At 42.6% G+C, this 26723-nt stretch overlaps 1 protein-coding gene across 5 annotated transcripts; it reads right to left on the reverse strand.

Moving 5' to 3' along the window:
- Positions 1–68: 68 nt before the first annotated feature.
- On the reverse strand, positions 69–22539 carry LOC129822177 (dixin-A-like). 5 transcript variants are annotated; one of them, XM_055880233.1, is made up of 15 exons: positions 21926–22539; positions 15867–16024; positions 15522–15664; positions 13521–13610; positions 13203–13256; positions 13049–13099; positions 11125–11229; positions 10917–10970; positions 10707–10796; positions 10527–10601; positions 10111–10278; positions 9758–9824; positions 8609–8717; positions 8244–8352; positions 69–439 (listed from the first exon to the last, which is right to left on the reverse strand). In XM_055880233.1, exons 1-15 carry the CDS (start codon positions 21946–21948, stop codon positions 356–358), a joined length of 1380 nt encoding a protein of 459 aa, XP_055736208.1. In that variant the 5' UTR covers positions 21949–22539; the 3' UTR covers positions 69–355. The 5 variants fall into 5 exon arrangements, with proteins under 5 accessions (XP_055736208.1, XP_055736207.1, XP_055736206.1 ...); XM_055880232.1 differs by having other exon boundaries at positions 10707–10793; positions 15522–15667; XM_055880231.1 differs by having other exon boundaries at positions 10111–10275; positions 15522–15667.
- Positions 22540–26723: the final 4184 nt, after the last annotated feature.

The following is a 26723-nucleotide window of genomic DNA, read 5'->3' on the forward strand; positions in this document are numbered from 1 at the left end:
TTATAGTCCTCCATGATCATGAGTTACATTAACTGCATGTCTAGGAAATAATTCACAAATAGTCAATATTCATGCAGTAATCCATGTTTATTAAAACGTAAAAATTGTATTCATTCATATTTGGCAACTAGAACTTGTACTTCAAACAGTTACTGTAAGTCAAATGTCCATAGGAAAGAGACATTTTTGAAAGTATGGTTTTATCTCGAAACAGTAATAAATAGATTGATCCCAATTGTTATAATAGCTACCTCTGCAGGGCTGCTGAGAATACTGAGAGGGTGTTATGGCATCATAGTCCAGTGGTCACAGTTTGAGGCTAGTGGTTCCCTCTATGGTTGGTTGGTTCCCACTTCTACCGTCTCTCTCCATGGTCCTCCTCCACCCAGGCCACTATCTTCCCCTCCCAGCCAGGCACCAGGGCTCCATCCTGGAACACCTGAGAACACCAACCAGAACCAGACAGGCATGCTCTTATAATATAAACTATGACATATACAGGGACAGACAGTCTCTAAACACACACTACATGACAGAAAGTATGTGAACACCTCCTCGTCGAACATCTCATTCCAAAATCATGGGCATTAATATGGAGTTGGTCCCCCCTTTTCTGCCAAAACAGCCTCCACTCTTCTGGGAATTCTTTCCACTAGATGTTGAAACATTACTGCAGGGACTTGCTTCCATTCAGCCACAAGAGCATTAGTGAGGTCGGGCACTGATGTTAGGCGATTAGGCCTGGTTCGCAGATGGTGTTCCAATTCATCCCAAAGGTGTTCGATGGGGTTGAGGTCAGGGCTCTGTGCAGGCCAATCAAGGTCTTCCACACCGATCTCGACAAACCATTTCTATACGGACCTCTTTGTGCACAGGGGCATTGTCATGCTGAAACAGGAAAGGGCCTTCCCCAAACTGTTGCCACAAAGTTGGAAGCACAGAATGGTCTAGAATGTCATTGTATGCTGTAGCGTTAAGATTTCCCTTCGATGGAACTAAAGAGCCTAGCCCGAACCATTATTCCTCCTCCAACAAACTTTACAGTTGGCACTATATACAGTGGGGAGAACAAGTATTTGATACACTGACGATTTTCAGGGTTTTCCTACTTACAAAGCATGTAGAAGGTCTGTAATTTTTATCATAGGTACACTTCAACTGTGAGAGATGAAATCTAAAACAAAAATCCAGAAAATCATATTGTATGATTTTTAAGTAATTAATTAGCATTTTATTGCATGACATAAGTATTTGATCACCTACCAACCAGTAAGAATTCCGGCTCTCACAGACCTGTTAGTTTTTCGTTAAGAAGCCCTCCTGTTCTCCACTCATTACCTTTATTAACTGCACCTGTTTGAACTCATTACCTGTATAAAAGACACCTGTCCACACACTCAATCAAACAGACTCCAACTTCTCCACAATGGCCAAGACCAGAGAGCTGTGTAAGGACATCAGGGCTAAAATTGTAGACCTTCACAAGGCTGGGATGGGCTACAGGACAATAGGCAAGCAGCTTGGTGAGAAGGCAACAACTGTTGGCGCAATTATTAGAAAATGGAAGAAGTTCAAGATGACGGTCAATCACCCTCGGTCTGGGGCTCCATGCAAGATCTCACCTCGTGGGGCATCAATGATCATGAGGAAGGTGAGGGATCAGCCCAGAACTACACGGCCGGACCTGGTCAATGACCTGAAGAGAGCTGGGACCACAGTCTCAAAGAAAACCATTAGTAACACACTACGCCGTCATGGATTAAAATCCTGCAGCGCACGCAAGGACCCCCTGCTCAAGCCAGCGCATGTCCAGGCCCGTCTGAAGTTTTCCAATGACCATCTGGATGATCCAGAGGAGGAATGGGAGAAGGTCATGTGGTCTGATGAGACAAAAATAGAGCTTTTTGGTCTAAACTCCACTCGCCGTGTTTGGAGGAAGAAGAAGTATGAGTACAACCCCAAGAACACCATCCCAACCGTGAAGCATGGAGGTGGAAACATCATTCTTTGGGGATGCTTTTCTGCAAAGAGGACAGTACGACTGCACCGTATTGAGGGGAGGATAGATGGGGCCATGTATCGCGAGATCTTGGCCAACAACCTCCTTCCCTCAGTAAGAGCATTGAAGATGGGTCGTGGCTGGGTCTTCCAGCATGACAACGACCCGAAACACACAGCCAGGGCAACTAAGGAGTGGCTCCGTAAGAAGCATCTCAAGGTCCTGGAGTGGCCTAGCCAGTCTCCAGACCTGAACCCAATAGAAAATCTTTGGAGGGAGCTGAAAGTCCGTATTGCCCAGCGACAGCCCCGAAACCTGAAGGATCTGGAGAAGGTCTGTATGGAGGAGTGGGCCAAAATCCCTGCTGCAGTGTGTGCAAACCTGGTCAAGAACTACAGGAAACATATGATCTCTGTAATTGCAAACAAAGGTTTCTGTACCAAATATTAAGTTCTGCTTTTCTGAAGTATTAAATACTTATGTCATGCAATAAAATGCAAATGAATTACTTAAAAATCATACAATGTGATTTTCTGGATTTTTGTTTTAGATGCATGTCCAAGGTGGCTTAGCAGTTCAGACGTCTTTTTCCATATTGTCGTGTCGTGTCCTGTATATATATATATTTACACCTTTTCTTCGCATATCTTTTATTTATTTTATTATCCAAGAACTCAACTACAAAAGCTTTCCTGCAAAAGCTTTCCTGCAACCCGCTTCACCAATTACAAAAAGTATTATTTACCTCAATCTGAAAATCCATCGTGGAAGCTAGCCAGGGGCTAATTCAGAAGCTAGCCTGAAAGCTAACCAGAAGCTACTCCGATAGCTAGCCAGAAGCTAATCTGTAGCTGCCCCGAAATTAGCCGGTTTGCTGGCTAGCGTTGGTGTCTCAGCTGCCCACGTTTTGCGGTCATCAGCTATTCCTTTAGCTCGATAATCTACCGGCACTTTTGTGCAACGCGACTCGGACCGGAGCATTCCGGGACTTTTTTTTTTCTCTCAGTTTCCCCGGATTCCAACCGCAGGCTCTGGACACTTGCACCTTGATTTCGCAGCTAGCTAGCTGCATACCGTGTGACTATTGGCTTACGTCGACCCCGGAGCAAACTCAAATCATGCTGGAGCTAGCCAGCTGAGGAGTTCCATCACCATCCGGACCCGTTTCTTTTGTTGCTGCTGCAGATACGGAACCCCACCGGGCCTTCACGACTGACTGCCGCGACTGACTGCCGACGTTATCTGCCCGAGGGATTTATCCAGCCGGCACCTCCGTCCCGACGTTACCTGAACGCTCATCTGAGGCCCGCTAATCGTTAGCTGTCTTATCGGCTGCTATCTGAACAAAACCCCACTACACGGAACCTACCGACGGAAACGCACGAGGTATCTACGAACAGACCTCCATCCTATGCTGCTACCGATAGCCATATACCCGGCCAGCTGTCTGGATCGCCACGACCCCAACCAACCTCTACTCACTGGACCCTTATTGATCACTCGATTAAGCATGCCTCTCCTTAATGTAAATATGCCTTGTCCATTGCTGTTCTGGTTAGTGTTTATTGGCTTATTTCACTGTAGAGATTCTAGCCCTGCTCTCTATACCATATCCAACCTCTCAGTTCCACCACCCACATATGCGATGACATCACCTGGTTTCAATGATGTTTCTAGAGACAAGATCTCTCTCATCATCACTCAATACCTAGGTTTACCTCCACTGTATTCACATCCTACCATACCTTTGTCTGTACATTATTCCTTTAAACTATTTTATCGCCCCCAGAAACTTCCTTTTACTCTCTGCTCTAGTAGCTCTAGGCGACCAATTCTCATAGCTTTTAGCCGTACCCTTATCCTACTCCTCCTCTGTTCCTCTGGTGATGTAGAGGTGAATCCAGGCCCTGCAGTACCTGGCTCCACTCCTATTCCCCAGGCGCTCTCTTTTGATGACTTCTGTAACCGTAATAGCCTTGGCTTCATGCATGTTAACATTAGAAGCCTCCTCCCTAAGTTTGTTTTGTTCACTGCTTTAGCACACTCTACCAACCCGGATGTTTTAGCCGTGTCTGAATCCTGGCTTAGAAAGACCACCAAAAATTCAGACATTTTCATCCCCAATTACAAGATTTTCAGACAAGATAGAACGGCCAAAGGGGGCGGTGTTGCAATCTACTGCAAAGACTGCCTGCAGAGTTCTGTTATACTATCCAGGTCTGTTCCCAAACAATTTGAACTTCTACTTTTAAAAATCCACCTCTCTAAAAACAAGTCTCTCACCGTTGCCGCCTGCTATAGACCACCCTCTGCCCCCAGCTGTGCTCTGGACACTATATGTGAACTGATTGCCCCCCATCTATCTTCAGAGCTCGTGCTGCTAGGCGACCTAAATTTGAACATGCTCAACACCCCAGCCACCCTACAATCTAAGCTTGATGCCCTCAATCTCACACAAATTATCAATGAACCTACCAGGTACCACCCCAATTCCGTAAACACGGGTACCCTCATAGATATCATCCTAACAAACTTGCCCTCCAAATACACCTCTGCTGTTTTCAACCAAGATCTCAGCGATCACTGCCTCATTGCCTGCATCCGTAATGGGTCAGCGGTCAAACGACCTCCACTCATCACTGTCAAACGCTCCCTGAAACACTTCAGCGAGCAGGCCTTCCTAATCGACCTGGCCGGGGTATCCTGGAAGGATATTGATCTCATCCCGTCAGTAGAGGATGCCTGGTCATTTTTTTTAAATGCCTTCCTCACCATCTTGAATAAGCATGCCCCATTCAAGAAATTTAGAACCAGGAACAGATATAGCCCTTGGTTCTCTCCTGACCTGACTGCCCTTAACCAACAGAAAAACATCCTATGGCGTTCTGCATTAGCATCGAACAGCCCCCGTGATATGCAACTTTTCAGGGAAGCCAGAAACCAATATACACAGGCAGTTAGAACAGCCAAGGCTAGCTTTTTCAAGCAGAAATTTGCTTCCTGCAACACAAATTCAAAAAAGTTCTGGGACACCGTAAAGTCCATGGAGAATAAGAACACCTCCTCCCAGCTTCCAACCGCTCTGAAGATAGGAAACACTGTCACCACCGACAAATCCACTATAATTGAGAATTTCAATAAGCATTTTTCTACGGCTGGCAAAGCTTTCCACCTGGCTACCCCTACCCCGGACAACAGCACTGCCCTCCCCTCTGCTACTCGCCCAAGCCTTCCCCATTTCTCTTTCTCCCAAATACAGTCAGCTGATGTTCTTAATGAGCTGCAAAATCTGGACCCTTACAAATCAGCCGGGCTAGATAATCTGGACCCTTTCTTTCTAAAACTATCTGCTGAAATTGTTGCCACCCCTATTACTAGCCTCTTCAACCTCTCTTTCGTGTCGTCTGAGATCCCCAAAGATTGGAAAGCAGCTGCGGTTATCCCCCTCTTCAAAGGGGGGGACACCCTTGACCCTAACTGCTACAGACCTATATCTATCCTACCCTGCCTTTCTAAGGTCTTCGAAAGCCAAGTCAACAAACAGATTACCGACCATTTCGAATCACACCACACCTTCTCCGCTATGCAATCTGGTTTCAGAGCTGGTCATGGGTGCACCTCAGCCACGCTCAAGGTCATAAACGATATCGTAACCGCCATCGATAGGAAACAATACTGTGCAGCCGTATTCATTGACCTGGCCAAGGCTTTTGACTCTGTCAATCACCACATCCTCATTGGCAGACTCGACAGCCTTGGTTTCTCTAATGATTGCCTCGCCTGGTTCACCAACTACTTCTCTGATCGAGTTCAGTGTGTCAAATCGGAGGGTCTGTTGTCCGGGCCTCTGGCAGTCTCTATGGGGGTGCCACAGGGTTCAATTCTTGGACCGACTCTCTTCTCTGTTTACATCAATGATGTCGCTCTTGCTGCTGGTGACTCTCTGATCCACCTCTACGCAGACGACACTATTCTGTATACTTCTGGCCCTTCTTTTGACACTGTGTTAACAACCCTCCAGGCGAGCTTCAATGCCATACAACTCTCCTTCCGTGGCCTCCAACTGCTCTTAAATACAAGTATAACCAAATGCATGCTCTTCAACCGATCGCTGCCTGCTCCTGCCCGCCTGTCCAACATCACTACTTTGGACGGCTCTGACTTAGAATATGTGGACAACTACAAATACCTAGGTGTCTGGTTAGACTGTAAACTCTCCTTCCAGACCCACATCAAACATCTCCAATCCAAAGTCAAATCTAGAATTGGCTTCCTATTCCGCAACAAAGCATCCTTTACTCATGCTGCCAAACATACCCTTGTAAAACTGACCATCCTACCAATCCTCGACTTCGGTGATGTCATTTACAAAATAGCCTCCAAAACCCTACTCAATAAATTGGATGCAGTCTATCACAGTGCCATCCGTTTTGTCACCAAAGCCCCATATACTACCCACCACTGCGACCTGTACACTCTCGTTGGCTGGCCCTCGCTTCATACTCGTCGCCAAACCCACTGGTTCCAGGTCATCTACAAGACCCTGCTAGGTAAAGTCCCCCCTTATCTCAGCTCGCTGGTCACCATAGCAGCACCTACCTGTAGCACGCGCTCCAGCAGGTATATCTCTCTAGTCACCCCCAAAACCAATTCTTCCTTTGGACGCCTCTCCTTCCAGTTCTCTGCTGCCAATGACTGGAACGAACTACAAAAATCTCTGAAACTGGAAACACCTATCTCCCTCACTAGCTTTAAGCACCAGCTGTCAGAGCAGCTCATAGATTACTGCACCTGTACATAACCCATCTACAATTTAGCCCAAACAACTACCTCTTTACCTACTGTATTTATTTATTAATTTATTTTGCTCCTTTGCACCCCATTATTTCTGTCTCTACTTTGCACTTTCTTCCACTGCAAACCAACCATTCCAGTGTTTTTTAGTTTTTATTTTACTTGCTGTGTTGTACTCACTTCGCCTCCATGGCCTTTTTATATTTTTATTTATTTATACATATATCTGTTTGCCTTCACCTCCCTTATCTCACCTCACTTGCTCACATTGTATATAGACTTATTTTTTTTTCACTGTATTATTGACTATATGTTTGTTTTACTCCATGTGTAACTATGTGTTGTTGTATGTGTCGAACTGCTTTGCTTTATCTTGGCCAGGTCGCAATTGTAAATGAGAACGTGTTCTCAATTTGCCTACCTGGTTAAATAAAGGTTAAATAAATAAATAAATAAAATAAATAAAAAATTCCGTCTCTCACAGTTGAAGTGTACCTATGATACAAATTACAGACCTCTACATGCTTTGTAAGTAGGAAAACCTGCAAAATCGTCAGTGTATCAAATACTTGTTCTCCCCACTGTATATCCACAGTAAAATGAGTCCTATATCGACCTAACCTGAAAGGCCGCTAAGCAAGGAAGAAGCCACTGCTCCAAAACGGGCATAAAAAAAAGCCAGACTACGGTTTGCAACTGCACATGGGGACAAAGATTGTACTTTTTGGAGAAAGGACTTCCAAATGGACAATGACCCCAAGCATACTTCCAAAGATGTGGCAAAATGGCTTGAGGACAACAAAGTCAAGGTATTGGAGTGGCCATCACAAAGCCCTGACCTCAATCCTATAGAACATTTGTGAGCAGAACTGAAAAAGCGTGTGTGAGCAAGGAGGCCTACAAACCTGACTCAGTTAAACCAGCTCTGTCAGGAGGAATGGGCCAAAATTTACACAACTTATTGTGGGAAGCTTGTGGAAGGCTACCTGAAAAGTTTGACCCAAGTTAAACAATTTAAAGGCAATGCTACCAAATACTAATTGAGTGTATGCAAACTTCTGGCTGACTGGGAATGTGATTATAAAAATAAAAGCTGAAATAAATCATTCTCTCTACTATTATTCTGACATTTCACATTCTTAAAATAAAGTGGTGATCCTAACTGACCTAAAACAGGGAATTTGTAATAGTGTTAAATGTCAGAAATTGTGAAAAACTGAGTTTAAATGTATTTGGCTAAGGTGTATGTAAACTTCCAAATTTTAAACTGTAGTTTATCAACCTTTATAGAGAATCCTCGTCTCTATGATCTTAAAATAGTTATTGGGTTTCGGAACTCTTGCCAATTCCAGGTGTTTTATCTTTTCATTTTGGTCATTCAGTCATTTCTGCCTCAGTGGTTGACCCTATCTAAATGTAACCCCAAAGCTGTAATCCAAAACATGCCTACCTCCTCCTTCACAGTCCCAAACTCTGGGTCGAGGGCTTTGAAGTGGTACCTGAAGCTACCCTGGCGGTCCACCGCTGCCTTGACGTCTCTCAGAGTCACCTCCCCCAGCCTAACAGCACAGTCTCACTGTCAGATGGCATCATGGTACATTGATCTGTGCAGAGACACAGACATGCACATTCCCTCACAACGCTACAGCACATAGACACACAACATACACACCAATGACACGCATGCATTCAATACCCTAAAAATATACTCGTGTACTAACATACATTGCATCCAGGCAGCACACAACCATATAACACAATGATACACATGCAATGGACATCTTCAAGACCCAAAGAGGGATTCTGGATTCGTACCTTTTGGAGATGTTGACCAGGAAAGGAGTGAGTGAGCGATCAGTGAAGTAGAGCACTTTAGTGGAGACTGTGGAGTCCAGGCCAGGGCTACTGTGAGAGTGAGCTATTTCTGAAAACAAATAAAAACATATAGGTCGGCTTACTGGCTACAGCTTAAAGACAGGATTGATTGATTTCATTTGCCAATTCAAAAACATACACATAGTACATATAAAAATGACAGGGACATCACAAGAAAGTCATACTTATTTCCATGGTGCTAAAACATTATATTACATAGATACAGACACATGACATAGATAGAGACACATGACATAGATACAGACACATGACATAGATACAGACACATGACATAGATACAGACACATGACATAGATACAGACACATGACATAGATACAGACACATGCCATAGATACAGACACATGACATAGATACAGACACATGACATAGATACAGACACATGACATAGATACAGACACATGCCATAGATACAGACACATGCCATAGATACAGACACATGACATAGATACAGACACATGACATAGATACAGACACATGCCATAGATACAGACACATGCCATAGATACAGACACATGACATAGATACAGACACATGACATAGATACAGACACATTACATAGATACAGAAATGAATAAATGTGTCTATTGCTCGATCAGTAGCCAGCTTAAGACCCTTTTTAAAGGAAGTTGTGGTTTTGATTTGATTTATTAGGATCTCCCCATTAGCCGACACCGATGGTACAACTATGGTCGGCATGGCTTTGAGTTGCTGTGATAGTTTGTTCCACTCAACAGCGTCAGTATATAAAAAGGTGTTCTTACCAGATAGACTCTTACATTTAAAACAGGCAATATCAGAGTCTATTGCCCTGGTGTTGTATTGATGGAAATCTCTAATATAAGTAAAATATTTTGACAGGTACCTGGAGGCTGTCTTCAATAATTATGTGGACCAGACCAAGTTGGATTAATATCACCCTTTTCTCTACAGATAGCCAGCCTAGCTAATTAAAATCCTCAATACCTCCTAACATGTGCTCAATGTAATTGAATTACACAATTATATAAAGTTGCGTGAAGAGAATTAGCAAGGTTGTTGAGAACGGCAAAACAAACAGTACATCTTACTTGAGCTGGGTGGCCATGAGTCCCTGTCTGTGGGGTTGGCTCTTCGTCCTGGTGACTTGTACTGACCCTACAAGAAGACAGAGTCTCAGTTACTAAGAGAAATGCCAATTCAATCAGTCACGATGTGCACACGATAAACACGATTATCACATCAGGTGCATAATATCACGCTAACAGCATACACACAGCACCCATCTCTGTGATCCTCTGTGTGTGTGTGTGTGTGTGTGTGTGTGTGTGTGTGTGTGTGTGTGTGTGTGTGTGTGTGTGTGTGTGTGTGTGTGTGTGTGTGTGTGTGTGTGTGTGTGTGTGTGTGTGTGTGTGTGTGTGTGTGTGTGTGTGTGTGTATATACCCCTCTGTCCTGCTGCCTGCGGCGTGTGTCGAGTGTGTATAGGCGGTCCATGAGACTGGCCACCCCTTGCTCCAGTGTGTCCAGGGTGTGATGCTGAGGGTCGTGACCTGAGAAGCCATCCCTCAGACTACGCAGGGCCTCCCTTACTAGCTGCAGTTCCTCCCCCTGCTAAAACACACACACACAAACCCACACACACACATAATGACATAAACCACTAGAACTGGTGTCCAGGCAAATTTGAAGGTTGTTGATCATTTGGCCATGGCCTTTAACCTCTATTAGGTCTCTAGCTCTAGAAACAGCTATAATGATGACATGAAACATATCTAAAACACACATTTAATGAATCACCGCCTCCCTCCAACCAACATGTAAACACATGTAGGAAATGTACATAGGTGTGCATGACTCACCACTGTGTGTTGGAAGGCCGGACCAGGGGGTGGGCCCACAGAGTTACTGTACCCACTCTTTTCACTCCTAGATGACTGAAGAAAAACAGACATAATATATCTTACCAACTTCACAAGCTACAACGAATACATGTCACTTACTGTAAGTGCAGTGGAAGCAGTTTGATTATGGTACCATACCCTGTGGCTTCCTTCATTAGAGTTGTGCCGAGCATCGTCCAGTTTCAATTGCTGTTGCTGAAGTAGTCTATCCTTTTTTCCAAGTTGCTGCTGGTTTTATAGACATATCACTGAGATATCTGTGATACTTTGATACATTTCAACTACATAATCATATCCAAACGTTAAAGTATGTTAAAATGGTGAAACATTTTTTTTTTCTGATCTTACCTCGTATTCACTGAGCAGTTTGTTCCGATCGCTCAACTTCCGTTTGAGCTCTGCCTACAAATATACAAATATATTCTTATATTTGTAATGTGGATGAACCAAACATTTTGTGAATATTTGAATACATAAATAGATAGAGCCATTGAATATAAAGGTAAAATATTCCTTCTAAATGTCAACGTATGTATGATCATATCATCTGACTCACGTTCTCCCCCTCCAGTTGCTCTTTGTCCATACTGCACCTCAGTAGCTCCTGCTTCAGCTGCAGCACCGCAGCCTCCTGTACAGACATACGCTGCTGAAGAGCATCCTAATGAGGAAAGGCAGAACAAAGACAGCGCTAGAGAGGCCGGCTTGCCTACCAAAGAGTAAGGACCCAATAATATGGATCATTATGAAGCCTTAAAGAGAGCACACAACTCTTCTGTAAAGGAACAGTGGAGGCTAAAAGGGTCTGTTTCTCTACCCAGAGCTGGCATGAGAACTGAATAAAAGCCACCAATATACACTGCTCAAAAAAATAAAGGGAACACTTAAACAACACAATGTAACTCCAAGTCAATCATACTTCTGTGAAATCAAACTGTCCACTTAGGAAGCAACACTGATTGACAATAAATTTCACATGCTGTTGTGCAAATGGAATAGACAAAAGGTGGAAATTATAGGCAATTAGCAAGACACCCCCAATAAAGGACTGATTCTGCAGGTGGTGACCACAGACCACTTCTCAGTTCCTATGCTTCCTGGCTGATGTTTTGGTCACTTTTGAATGCTGGCGGTGCTCTCACTCTAGTGGTAGCATGAGACGGAGTCTACAACCCACACAAGTGGCTCAGGTAGTGCAGCTCATCCAGGATGGCACATCAATGCGAGCTGTGGCAAGAAGGTTTGCTGTGTCTGTCAGCGTAGTGTCCAGAGCATGGAGGCGCTACCAGGAGACAGGCCAGTACATCAGGAGACGTGGAGGAGGCCGTAGGAGGGCAACAACCCAGCAGCAGGACCGCTACCTCCGCCTTTGTGCAAGGTGGAGCACAGCCTGAGCCCTGCAAAATGACCTCCAGCAGGCCACAAATGTGCATGCGTCTGCTCAAACGGTCAGAAACAGACTCCATGAGGGTGGTATGAGGGCCCGACGTCCACAGGTGGGGGTTGTGCTTACAGCCCAACACCGTGCAGGACGTTTGGCATTTTCCAAAGAACACCAAGATTGGCAAATTCGCCACTGGCGCCCTGTGCTCTTCACAGATGAAAGCAGGTTCACACTGAGCACATGAGCACATGTGACAGACGTGACAGAGTCTGGAGACGCCGTGGAGAACGTTCTGCTGCCTGCAACATCCTCCAGCATGACCGGTTTTGCGGTGGGTCAGTAATGGTGTGGGGTGGCATTTCTTTGTGGGGCCGTACAGCCCTCCATGTGCTCGCCAGAGGTAGCCTGACTGCGATTAGGTACCGAGATGAGATCCTCAGAGCCCTTGTGAGACCATATGCTGACACATGCACATTTGTGGCCTGCTGGAGGTCATTTTGCAGGACTCCAGCAGTGCTCCACCTTGCACAAAGGCGGAGGTAGCGGTCCTGCTGCTGGGTTGTTGCCCTCCTACGGCCTCCTCCACGTATCCTGATGTACTGGCCTGTCTCCTGGTAGCGCCTCCATGCTCTGGACACTACGCTGACAGACACAGCAAACCTTCTTGCCACAGCTCGCATTGATGTGCCATCCTGGATGAGCTGCACTACCTGAGCCACTTGTGTGGGTTGTAGACTCCGTCTCATGCTACCACTAGAGTGAGAGCACCGCCAGCATTCAAAAGTGACCAAAACATCAGCCAGGAAGCATAGGAACTGAGAAGTGGTCTGTGGTCACCACCTGCAGAATCAGTCCTTTATTGGGGGTGTCTTGCTAATTGCCTATAATTTCCACCTTTTGTCTATTCCATTTGCACAACAGCATGTGAAATTTATTGTCAATCAGTGTTGCTTCCTAAGTGGACAGTTTGATTTCACAGAAGTGTGATTGACTTGGAGTTACATTTTGTTGTTTAAGTGTTCCCTTTATTTTTTTGAGCAGTGTATGTATAAGTAACAATCCAAACAAACTGAAGGGTTTGACTGACAGGGTTTACCTTAATGGCCTGAAGGTGGCGTGCCTCCTGCTTGTGCCTCAGAAGCTCCCTCTGAGATGACAGAAAGACAGACAGAATCAGAGACATTTCATTAGGGTATGTGCTCTTATGGCAGCTCATCCACATTAAGCCCAATTACTTTTACTTACTGTACCTTCAGATCAAGAGCCTCCTCCATGCTTTGGTCCAGACGACTGCGGATTAGAACCTTCAAAGCGAGGGGATGAGCGGCATTATGAGAAAATAGAGAAATGCCAGAGCTTATAAAGAGACAGTGGCCTGGCATGAAAGCAGGCTAAGCAGATAACAGACTCATTCACACTTCTACAGTATCTGCGTCTTTTCTGGACTCTAGAGTGACAGTGAAAACATTATAGTGTGCCAGGGTCTGACACTGCTACATCACAGAGTAGCTGAACATGCCATACTATCTAAAGTGAATGTAGAGAGAGGATGGGGGTGGACACAGTACCAGCTGCTGCTCAGAGTTAGCCCTGCTATCCCCGAAGCCCATGGAGACGTCCTGCTCGTCCTCAGGGAGAGAGCCGTGCAGCAGTAGAGCCTGGAGAGAGAAGAGAGGGATGAACACATACTGTACACATAAGATAAAGCCTACACACCCAGAATACATTTACAGTATAAACACACACCAGAGAGAAATAAAGCCTGTTGACCACAAGTATTCAGACCACTTGACTTTTTCCACATTTTGTTACATTACAGCCTCATTCTAAAATTGATTAAATACATGTTTTCCCTCTTCAATCATCAATCTACACATAATACCACATAATGACAAAGCGAAAACAGGTTTTTTGAATACTTATTTGCGTAAGTATTCAGGCCCTTTGCTATGAGACTTGAAATTGAGCTCAGGTGCATCCTGTTTCCATTGGTCATCCTTGAGATGTTTCTACAACTTGATTTGAGTCCACCTGTGGTAAATTCAATTGATTGGACATGATTTGGAAAGGCACACACCTGTCTATATAAGGTCCCACAGTTGACAGTGCTTGTCAGAGCAAAAACCAAGCCATGAGGTCGAAGGAATTGTACGTAGAGCTCCGAGACAGGATTGTGTCGAGGCACAGATCTGGGGTAGGGTACCAAAAGAATTCTGCAGCATTGAAGGTCCCCAAGAACACAGTGGCCTCCATCATTCTTAAATGGAAGAAGTTTGGAACCACCATGACTTCCTACAGCTGGCCGCCCGACGAAACTGAGCAATCGGGGGAGAAGGGCCTTGGTCAGGGAGGTGACCAAGAACCTGATGGTCACTCTGACAGAGCCCCAGAATTCCTCTGTGGAGATAGGAGAACCTTTCAGAAGGACAACCATCTCTGCAGCACTCTACCAATTAGGCCTTTATGGTAAAGTGGCCAGAGAGAAGCCACTCCTCAGTAAAAGGCACAGCACGCTTGGAGTTTCCCAAAAGGCATCTTAAGGACTCTCAGACCATGATAAACAAGATTCTCTGGTCTGATGAAACCAAGATTGAACTCTTTGGCCTGAATGCCACATGTCACATCTGGAGGAAACCTGGCACCATCCCTACGGTGAAGCATGGTGGTGGCAGCATCATGCTGTGGGGATGTTTTTTAGCAGTAGGGACTGGGTGATAAGTCAGGATCGAGGGAAAGATTAACAGAGCAAAGTACAGAGAGATCCTTGATGAAAACCTGCTCCCGAGCGCTCAGGACCTCAGACTGGGGCGAAGGTTCACCTTCCAACAGGACAACAACCCTAAGCACACAGCCAAGACAACGCAGGAGTGGCTTCGGGACAAGTCTCTGAATGACATTGAGTGGCACAGCCAGAGCCAGGACTTGAACCCGATCGAACATCTCTGGAGCGGAAAATAGCTGTGCAGCGACGCTCCACATTCAACCTGACAGAGCTTGAGAGATGTGCAGAGAAGAATGGGAGAAACTCCCTAAATACAGTTGTGCCAAGCTTATAGCTTTATACCCAAGAAGACTCAAGGCTGTAATCGCTGCCAAAGTTGCTTCAACAAAGTACTGAGTGAAGGGTCTGAATACTTATGTAAATGTGATATTTCAGTTTTTTTATTTGTAATACATTATCAAACAATTCTAAAAAACTGTTTTTGCTTTGTCATTATGGGTGTATTGTGTGTATATTTATGAGGGGGGGGGACTATTTAATACATTTTAGAATAAGGCTGTAACTTAACAAAGTGTGGAAACGGTCAAGAGGTCTGAATACTTCCCGAATGCACTGTAATTCATGATGGTTTTAATTTATTATTTATTTTAGTTTGTTTTGGAGTCAAATACAATAGTTTCAGTATAGTTTTAGTTTTTGAAACAGGTTTGTTAATTATTTTATTTCAGTTTACTAAATTTTGTTTTAGTTTACTACAATATCCTTGGTGTGTGTGTGTGTGTGTAGGTGTGTGCGAGTGCATGCATGTGTGAGTGCATATGTGTGTGTGTGAGGAGCCTTTAGTTACCTGCAGGCGGAACACCATCCTCCTGGCCTCCTGCATCTCCTTTTCCAGCTGCTCCTGGTGACACTCCAGCTGCTCCTCCCATGATCTCTCCTCCTCTGGCCCACTATTCCCCGATGTCGGACACAGGCCACAGAGAGACACCTCTTCTGGAGGGCACAGACACACAGACGGACAGCCGGACAAACAGACAGAGGGAGAGATGGAGGCATGGACAGACAGATGGACGAATGGACAAATAGACAGAGACAGACAGAAACAGACGGGGCATGATAAAACGTCATTTTTGTAGCAGATAAATCAAATGGAAACAGATTTCAGGAATGAGCAAATTAATGTGCAGCCAACCTGTATCAGATTTCCTTTCAGTCAACTCTGATTTGTCATCTCCAGGCTCGGCGTGGTCTTCAGGATGAGCTGAGATAAATACTCCTTTAGGAGTGTCTGTGGACTGAGCGATGATGTACTCTTCTTTAGGGGAGTGTGCAGGGCTGGCTGAACTGAGGCTGCAACAGATAGTGAGAAAAGACAGGAATAAGGAGTTTGTTTGCTGCTGTCACGCCCTGGCCTTATTATTCTTTGTTTTCTTTATTATTTTAGTTAGGTCAGGGTGTGACATGGGTAATGTTTATGTTTTGTTGGTTTTGGGTGTTTATTTGGTAAAGGGGTTATGGGGTGTAGTAGATGGTTTTGTGTTGAGTGTATATGTCTAGCGTTGTCTATGTTGGTTAGTTATCTAGGAGAGTCTATGGTTACCTGAATGAGTTCCCAATTAGAGACAGCTGATTTCGGTTGTCTCTGATTGGGAGCCTTATTTAGGGTAGCCATAGGCTCTCATTGGTTTGTGGGTAATTGTCTATGTCAGAACGTTTGTAGCCAGTGTGTGCACATCGTTATTTAGCTCCACGATCATTTGTTGTTTTGTTAGTTTGTATTAAGTGTTTCGTGTTTATTTTTCGTCATCTTTATAATAAAAGAAGATGGCTTATTTTCCAAGTGCTGCGTTTTGGTCCGTCAATCCGCCACACGATCGTGACAGCTGCTGAGCCAAATAAAATATAATAAATACATATTCATGGAAGACATTCTTCTTGAAATTACATATACTGTACATACTGTAAATGCCATCTAGAATAAGCAATATTTCAACAGAATGATATACTGTGAACATACACTCCCTCTGTATTTATTTGGACAGTGAAGCTAAAACTTTTAATATGGCTCTATACTCCAGCATTTTGGATTTGAGATCAAATGTTTCACATGCAACAGACGTGTTGTTTTAAAATGCACTCAAATAGGAGATGACATTCTGTATAGTGACCAAATAGTGGCCCAAAATGCTGGAATATAGAGCCAAATTAAAAGTGTTAGCTTCACTGTCCATCAATCAATCAAATCAAATGTTATCGCCGAATATAGCAGGTGTAGACCTTACAGTGAAATGCTTACTTACAAGTCCTTAAAACCAACAATGCAGTTTTAAGAAAAATAAGTGTTAAGAAAGTATTTACTAAAATAAACTGAAGTAAAATAGAAAAATAAGAAAAATAACAAATAATTGTGCAACAATAAAATAACATTAGCGAGGCTATATACAGGGGGTACCGGTACAGAGTCAATGTGCGGGAGCACCGGTTAGTTGAGGTAATTGAGGTAATATGTTAATGTACGTAGTGGTAAAGTGACAATGCATAGATAATAAACAGAGTAGCAGCAATTTTTGGGGCCTTCGAATACGGAGGGGGGTGTAAGTAAACACAGAGATGGAATTTGTTTGTTCATTCATTAATTCATTCATTCAACTTAATTGACACAAAGATAAGTGACTGTCCAAAATATTAAGTTTTACTTAAATTAAAATGCACTTTACAGGCAACTTCAGACAAATGGGACACATTTGAGTCAAACAACTATTTCCTTTTTCAAGCAGTCAGATAGGGGCGGGATTTAGAAACATGCTGTTTTAGTTTTTGTAACAACACATTCTTAGGATTGTTTTTTCCTCCGGAGACATCAGGTCAAAACTGACAATGATTTCAATGTCTCTGAGAGGATGATTTCCTCTTTCAGAATGTACTGAGTCTGTTATGTACTCAGTCGGTATGTTATGATGATCTTTGTCTGTTCTGAGTACATTCCAAGCACCCTGAGGTCTGGGCCTCTTGTCATGTTCCCTCATGTGTTTTTTAGAAATGGGATCCAGCCACATGTGGTCTATAACCCCAGGCATTAGATATGGCTCCCAGAGGGGGGATTCCGCGATCCTTTTCTTCATATCTGTGGGAAAACAACCATGCTTCTGTCTGTGTGGACCAAATAGACCACCATTCGGCGATGTGCAGTATTTCTGTTACATGTATTTGAAATGTATTTTGCATATTTTTTCATTTGTATTTCACTGGCCTAGACTACAGTCTGCAAAACCCTTACGCACCACTGCACTTTGTATACCAGGGTTGATGGCCTTCTCTAGTCACTCGTAGGCTCAGTCACTGGTATACTTTTATTTATAAAGCCATTTTGGGTTTACTACCTTTTTATTCTGGCATTTTTATTGTTCAGAAATGTGGTGGGTACTCTCTTCGTTCGCTGGACTTAATCCTGCTAACAGTTCTAAATGTCCGAACTGAATTTGGTAAAAGTGCTTTTATGTACTCTGCGCCATCGTCTTGGAACGCCTTATAAAATACTTTTAAACTGGAAGAACTTATCCCTATTGGTATTTTTAAATCACAGATGAATGATCTTGAGGCTGAATCCCTGACCTGTCAATGTTTTTAATTTGCTGTTTTTGATTTTTGTTATACTCTTGTGAATTCTGTTTTTTACTAATTACTTGTAGTTTTTCATGTTGTTTGTCTTTTTTTTTCTAATGACTTGGTGCTGCCTATCTTGGCCAGGACGCTCTTGAAAAATACATTTTAAATCTCAATGAGCCCTTCCTGGTTAAATAAAGGTTAAATAAAATAAATAAACAGTCCAATGTATTTTCTAACAAGATACTTCACAGAGCTGCATTTTGTATTATCAAAATACTTTTCAACAGTCCTGATAGACAATTATATAGAGCCTATTTCTTAAAAAATAAGTTGAAATTTCAAAAACGTTGTGTTCACACATGTATTTGTTTGATTTACAACTGCACAGGACATTTGACTGAAATAGTCTGTCTATGATTCCTTCTGTGGTTTATTTTGCCTACTTTAAATGTATTTTTTGACTGACTTTTCTGTATTGTTGATAATAGTATTTCTTATTTTATTTTCATACATTCTTTAGGGTATTTTATAACAAGATACATTTCAATGTATCTTTGCCTATCTCTACAGTCATTCACATTTTTATTCAAATTTGGTCTCGTTCGGAGGTGGAGCTCATGAGAATAATAATATCTAGCATGCTGTGCAAGTGTGTCACACTCTGACATGTTTCACCTGTTTTTGTGCTTGTCTCCACCCCCCTCCAGGTGTCGCCCCTCTTCCCATTATCCCCTGTGTATTTATACATGTGTTCTCATGTCGTCTGTTGCCAGTTCAGGTCTTACCAGCGTGCTTTCCCGTCTTCCTTTTGTTCAAGTTCTGTTTTCTGGGTTCTGACTATTCTGCCTGCCCTGACCCCGAGCCTGCCTGCCATCCTGTACCTGCCTGACTCTGACCTGATCACGAACCCCTGCCTGCCCTGACCCCGAGCCTGCCTGCCATCCTGTACCTGCCTGATTCTGACCTGATCACGAACCCCTGCCTGCCCTCGACCTGCCCTTTGCCTGCCCCGTGTTTATAATAAATCATCTGAGATCTGTACTATCTGCCTCCTGTGTCTGCATCTGGGTCATTTCCTGAGTCATGATAAAGTGTTTATTTTTACATCTACATTAGCATTTGTTATTTAGCATCGATAGCAACTTAGTCAGTGCATTCAACCATAGTAGAAACAACCACATTATCACAGTCATAGCATGTAAAACGCTTTTGTTACCATTACTGAAAATGTTAGGGGTGTACTTGCAAATTTATTTTGTATTTGAAAATACAAGATACTTGTTTTTTAATTCAATACAATACTTTGAAAAGGTATTATGTATGTTATTTTGATACATTGGTTTTTAGGATATTTTGTAATTGATTGTATTGTAACGATCCGATAAGCGCGGAAATCGACTCTGCCGTTTGAGCATTTGCATTTGTATTTTATAATTGTTGCCAGTTTTTGCCACTATTAAACCTAAAACCCTTAGGCATTAAATGTTGAAAAGGGGTGAGAGACTATGTTCAAATCTTTCTACAGAAAAATGCAAGATGGGTGGATTATGATGGATTGCATTTACGTAACCATATGTTAATTAGCGTGAAGCGTAATTGACATGAGTAATTAGACTCACATTACAGTCTGTGAGATTAATGTCTGGTTTAATGTAGTTAGGATGGCATCCGTCTTCTTTAAACAAACCATACAACTCTATGCACAAGGACTACTTTTAAAAATGTCTACCGAAAATATATATATAAAAAACACATTTACTTGAAGAACAGAATGAATGTTTGTACCGTCATTCTGTTCTCAAACTTTGCATCTGCACTGTTCTTCAAGTAAATGTGTTTTTGTAAAATGTTCAGGTGAAAATGTTAAAAGTAGTCCTTGTGCATATAGTTATACGGTTTGTTAACTTTGCAATCACTGGTTTTTGGTTGACATACATTTTAAAGTGAAACATTTGAGTCTCAGCATCACTCTGTTACCATGGAATTACCCTTTATCCACCCTTTATCCATTCACTAACACTGTGAACAGAGGGAGATTAATTAGGGTTAATTGGGCCACAGGAGGGTCTGTATGTGCTCTCTTACTGTGCCTCAGCTGTAAATGATTAATACTGTATGTGGAGGCAGGTACCATATGATGCTTGCTTGGATTGATATGTAATTGAGTTGGTAGGGATGTATGGTAGATACATTATGATGACTTCAATAGAGTTGTGACAATTAGGTTATATACCATTTAGATATCATATTCAGGAAGTTTGGGACATTTTCTGTCATAAGAGGCCTACTTTGTTGATTCTACTGAGCTGCTGAGAAACAGGGACAGTAGGTTACATAAACAGAGCCTCTGTGGTCTGGTGGCCATCTTATCTGATTCTACTGAAGTGGTTATGCCTAAGTACTCCCCATTGATAAACACTGCAAATCATTTCAAATAATCTTGTAATAAGAACTACAGGCAAATAAGTATGAAGGACATAGTACAAAAAAAGTATGAATGTATGTACTTGTAAGTCGCTCTGGAGCGTCTGCTAAATGACTTAAATGTAAATGTAAATGTAAAGGACATGCCAACCAATGTTCAGTGTAAATCTCTCATCGTGGCACCGCCCTTCCTTTGTCCTGGGTAGTTTATATTCTACATATTCTACTTTCTGGGGGTTCCCTTAAAATATGTACCCTGCTGATCTGTTGTGCCAACTGAAACAACAACATACAGTAGAGATACCTAGATTAGCAAGAGATTAGCAAGAGATTAGCCTTTGAATGTCTTTTTTAATCCCTTTATATCAAATAAAGTAAATCTTCTTGAAATAACATGTTTTAATTCAAATCTGTCTTCAATTTAACTGAATGAGCATTGATTTAACTTTTCAATTGTATATCTGAAAGAGGATCACATGCACCTGTGGCCTATTTTACAGTATAATGTAATTTGTGTATTTACTGTAAATATATTTTGGGTTGGAAATAAAACCTCCACTATGGTGGGCAAATATTAATCATAAATTATCCTAATCTCTGGAACTAAATACTGTATAACACTAAAACGCCATGTGAGATTGGACATGCCCATATACAGTGTGATGCTAATCAGTCTGATCAAAGTAAATCTGAGATGTAAGCCGATCTGCAAATGGAAATCACAGCAATGCCAAACACTGTAGTTAGCCGTTGCTAGGCAATATCACTCATTCAGCTCACATAGACTATAGATTCTCTTCCAGACAAACAAATACACGGACGCACAGTATCCATACCAGAGAGGCACACCCACACCTACATTCAGACAAAAGCCGAAAATTATGTGAACTACTCCATTTCTACGAGCTATCACACTATGATTCGTTTCTCTAACACGTGTATCAGAAATATATATTGTAGGAACATAGGATAATATTGATTAGACAAATAAATTACATCTTCTAAATGACATAGTGCTTGCATTGTATCGAGGTGTCATAACCACTCCCGTCACTGTAAAGGTAGCACCATACTGTCAAGGCACATGTAGAGGCACTGGTCAATGAACAAACACTGCATTTATATATTACAACCACTGATTGTAACAACGAGAAGGAGAGAGACAGTTATGTTGTGTAAATCAAGAGATAATGCAAACCATTTGTGAAATCCAACGCTTACCATTTCATCTGTTTGGCTCCCATGCTGGTTAGTTGCACTCTTTACCTCCCATTCAGCCTCTGCCCTGCATGTGGGTGATGCTGCCCTAGTCAGTCAGAAACATAGCCCCCAAACAACCCCAGCAGCAGAGGTGGGAGCAGCACTGCCAACACTAACCAGCAGACTTAGCCTCCACGTCGCAGACACTACTGTGTGCAATTTGCAATAACAGCGAACAGCGTACTCAAATCCTCTCCAGCGTATTCCCTACATAAAGCTACAAATCCTAATCAACAGCCCTGGACTCTTCTATAAATCACTCCCTGGAAGAACCCAATGGAAATCCTGTCTCAATCTCTCCCAGCCTGTGGCAGAAGGAAGAGGATTGGTGTTCAGGCTCACCAGCGGCTGAATTCTGCCTGCTTTTTCAGAACACACTCCCCTTGTGGCTGAGCTCTCCTCCATATATTTTCTCTCTTTTTTTCTCTCACCCTCACGCTATATCTTCCTTCCTCCGCCTCACAGTATTTCTAGTGCTCAGCCGCACAGACTTTTTTCTCTGTCCCTTGTTCTTTCAGTGAGCAGCAAGGCTGTCAGACATAACTCTGTCGGAGTGTTTACCCTCCCCCTCCCACACTCTCTTTCATACCCCCCCTCCCACACTCTTCCCCTCTCACTAGAGGAGGGGGTTTGTATGTGCTGCTACTGTAGCTGAAATGGGACATATCTCCTTTACATTGGGCTGTTAATCTACAGTATATTCTAGGCTAACACTGTGTGGTGTGTGGTTTCCAACTGAACCGTTTTTGGCTGATTCTAAATCACAGGTTTGCATGGAGCCACGTCAAACAAGTTGAAGCATGTGTGAGTGGGTAATGATATATTATCTTAGAGTGAGTACCTCGAACAACCAGATCGAGGACACGGGGACATATAATGCTTATTAAGCACGGATAATAATATTTTAAAGCTATAATCATAGCATGTGACATGAACTATATGATTTGGATAAATAAGCATCCGTTTTCTATTAAATCAAATACTCACAACCTGAGTTTAAATGCATTTTTTGTTGATTGGAGACAGATATAGCACTTGCACAACACAGTATTATCAGCCTGACCAAAACTGGGAAATTTGGATCATCTTGGTTTGAATAAGGGTGGCAATGAAGACAAAAGGCTTTGTTGACATGGAATGCTAATGATACGTGTTTACTCTTTTGGGCCCTAGCAGCATCAGCAGGGGAAAGGGATTGAGTTGTTCTTGTCAAATCACATTTTTATTTGTCACATGCTTCGTAAACAACAGAGTGAAATGCTTACTTACGGGTCCTTTTCCAACAATGCAGAGTTAAAGTTATAATAGAAAATAGAAATATTGACACAAGGAATAAATACACAGTTAATAACAAATAACAATGACGAGTAAAAATAACATGGCTATATATATAGGAAGTACCAGGTAATAACATGGCTACATACAGGGAGTACGAGGTAATAACATGGCTACATACAGGGAGTACCAGGTAATAACATGGCTACATACAGGGAGTACCAGGTAATAACATGGCTACATACAGGGAGTACCAGGTAATAACATGGCTACATACAGGGAGTACCAGGTAATAACATGGCTACATACAGGGAGTACCAGGTAATAACATGGCTACATACAGGGAGTACCAGGTAATAACATGGCTACATACAGGGAGTACCAGGTAATAACATGGCTACATACAGGGAGTACCAGGTAATAACATGGCTACATACAGGGAGTACCAGGTAATAACATGGCTACATACAGGGAGTACCAGGTAATAACATGGCTATATACAGGGAGTACCAGTACCGAGTCAATGTGCAGGGGTACGAAGTAATTGAGATAGCTAGTGTGAAAGTGTGTGAGAGTTAATTAGTGTGTGTGTGTGTGTGTGTGTGTGTGTGTGTGCGTGCGTGCGTGCGTGCGTGCGTGCGTGTGTGTGTGTGTGTGTGTGTGTTGGGGTGTCAGTGTAAGTATTTGTGTGTGTGGGTAGAGTCCAGTGTGTGCATAGAGTTAGTGCAAAAAAAGGGTTATTGCAGGTAGTCCGGGTAGCCATTTGATTAGCTATTTAGCAGTCTTGTTAAGAAGTCTTATGGCTCAATGGTGCAGCTGTAGAACTTTTTGATGATCTGTGGGCCCATGCCAAATCTTTTAAGCCTCCTGAGGGGGAACAGGGCACATCCCTTGACAAAACTATCTGTTGTTGTTATAAAACCCATATCTTGCATCAGTCAACAATGACTTGTATCTCAAACACAGCTCATTGCTATCTGTTTTATATTGTGTCCATAACAGTTTGAAAAGTGTATCCTGCTTCTATACACAACAGTAGTGCAACAGTCTCAATGGTGCCTAGAGCCTACACGTAAAAGTTATTGATAGGCCTTCTGTATCATTGTGTGCCAAACATTCTGTGCTAATTAGGAAATATGTTATTGTTAGAAATATAGTCAATCAAAATAGGCTACATAACTACTACAGGTAATCATTGCATTTTATTCAGATTAAATCACATTTTATTTGTCACATTCGCCAAATACAACAGGTGTAGTAGACCTTACAGTGAAATGCTTACTTACAAGGCCTTAACCAACAATGCAGTTAAGAAAAATAAGTGTTAAGAAAGTATTTACTAAAATAAACTGAAGTAGAAAATAGGAAAATAACAAATAATTAAAGAGCAACAATAAAATAACAGTAGCGAGGCTATATACAGGGCGTACCAGTACAGAGTCAATGTGCGGGGGCACAGTTTAGTCGAGGTAATATGTACATGTAGGTAGAGGGAAAGTGACTATGCATAGATAATAACCAGAGAGTAGCAGCACCATAAAAATGGGGGTGGGTCAATGCAAATAGTCCAGGTAGCCATTTCATTAGCTGTTCAGTCGTCTTATGGCTTGGGGTTAGAAGCTGTTAAGAAGCCTTTTGGACCTATGATGATATCGGCCATAAAGACCTAGCTGTGATGTGGATAGTGGCTAGTGAGATGCCATGTAGCTTGGCCTTTAATAACCATTTGACTAGAATTATCAAGTAAGAACAACTGGCTCACAAAGAGTGAATTTGTGCAGTTTCTCAATCACCACATCCACCACCTCTTAGGACCCCCACCACCAATGATTGACAGACACATGGCCAATCAGCGTCCTAGTCGTCCTGTGACGCAACAACCCCCACATGGGCGGGATAATGCAGAAGAGTATTACGCATGTGCTTCTTCCGCTATACGCCATGGACAGAGAGGGCAGCCTGTTGTGTGTTTTTATTAGTAAACGTTAAAGATCAAACGGTAATTCTGATTAATAAATATTTAATCAGGGTTGGAATGAGCGTCATAGGATTAATATCTGGATTTGAATTCTCATCTAGCAAAGCTCCTGTTGATAAAACTACCCGTTAACGCGAACCAGCTGTAGCTTCATAGCTAGTATGTGCTTTTAACAACGCGGGTGTATCTACATACACTAGCGTAGCCCTTGATCATGCCCTACCATTAAATTACACATAAATCATTGGACGTAGGGGGAGTTTTGTCTGAACATTAATACGCATCGCTTGCTGTACGGTTTTGGAAGCATAAGGACCTTTCCTATTGGTGATTAAATATATATTTATTAAAATAAGGATAAATTGATGCTCAGCTGGTTTGGTCTCCTACGCGGTCATATTTCCATTTTACAGAGCTTGTTCGCAGAAAACCTACGGAAGCGTGGACTACCTGTACTAATTAGCTATCTGCGTCTCTGAACACCTGTGTGTAAACGGAGGACAGACGCAACAAACGTGTTGTCACAGAAAAGTACTGTCTGCTGTACCAGTGCAGTGCAGCACAGTAGGTTGGTGGCACCTTAATTGGTAATGGGTGGTGTGGAAAATTATCAAATACGTCAAACTTGTTTGATGACATTCGATCCGTTTCACACATGATTATGAGCCGTCCTCCCCTCAGCAGCCTTCACTGCTGAGTAAGTGTGTATTTTTATGTTTGTAAAATTATTTTGATGTGATATGAAAGTACAATGATTTATGTTTCTAGAATCATACCGCAATTGATTCATGTTTAGATTGAGTATTTGGCTGTTTTGGCTTCCAGTGGCAATTCCCCCATTAAACAGAACATGTAAGGTCACTGGACTAAGGAACAACATTAGGCACCTTTAGTCCAATATTGTGCTATTACTAGAGTTGCTTTCAATAGTATTCGGAGCACAAAAACAGTCTGTGGGAAGTGAAATACTATTCCATTTCAACGTATTGTTCTGGTTGGCAGGATGGTTGGTCATTATGATGGGGGAATTTGAAACAGAATACATTCTCCAATGCACCTGTCCTGACCTGTTTGTATTGTGACTCCAACCCCAGTATGTTGCTGCCAATGTAATTCACAGTGTTGTGTGTACAGTACCTTATATCTCTTCTCAGGTATCATCATGTCCAGGGTGCCGATGGGCAAGGTGCTGCTGCGAAATGTTATTCGTCACACAGATGCCCACAACAAGGTGAGAGTGTAGAGGTCCTGAGAGGAGCCATTCCAAATAATGACATTGCGTTGTCTCAGACGGTACATAGCGTTAGTGTTAGCCTGATATATCAGCCGGTGATAGCTAGCTATCTTAGGTTGTGTCCCAATTCCCCACCCTTTTCCCAAAGTGTGCACTTATTTCCCGTCATGGATATAAAAGCAATGTATTTGTGTAGTCATTTGTTGGAGGCAGTTTCCACCATTTTTAGATTCATGATGGGAAGTGTGCAAGTGCCCGTTTTGATAGAAGGG

Source organism: Salvelinus fontinalis, chromosome 24 (assembly GCF_029448725.1).
Source record: "Salvelinus fontinalis isolate EN_2023a chromosome 24, ASM2944872v1, whole genome shotgun sequence".
NCBI lineage: Eukaryota > Metazoa > Chordata > Actinopteri > Salmoniformes > Salmonidae > Salvelinus > Salvelinus fontinalis.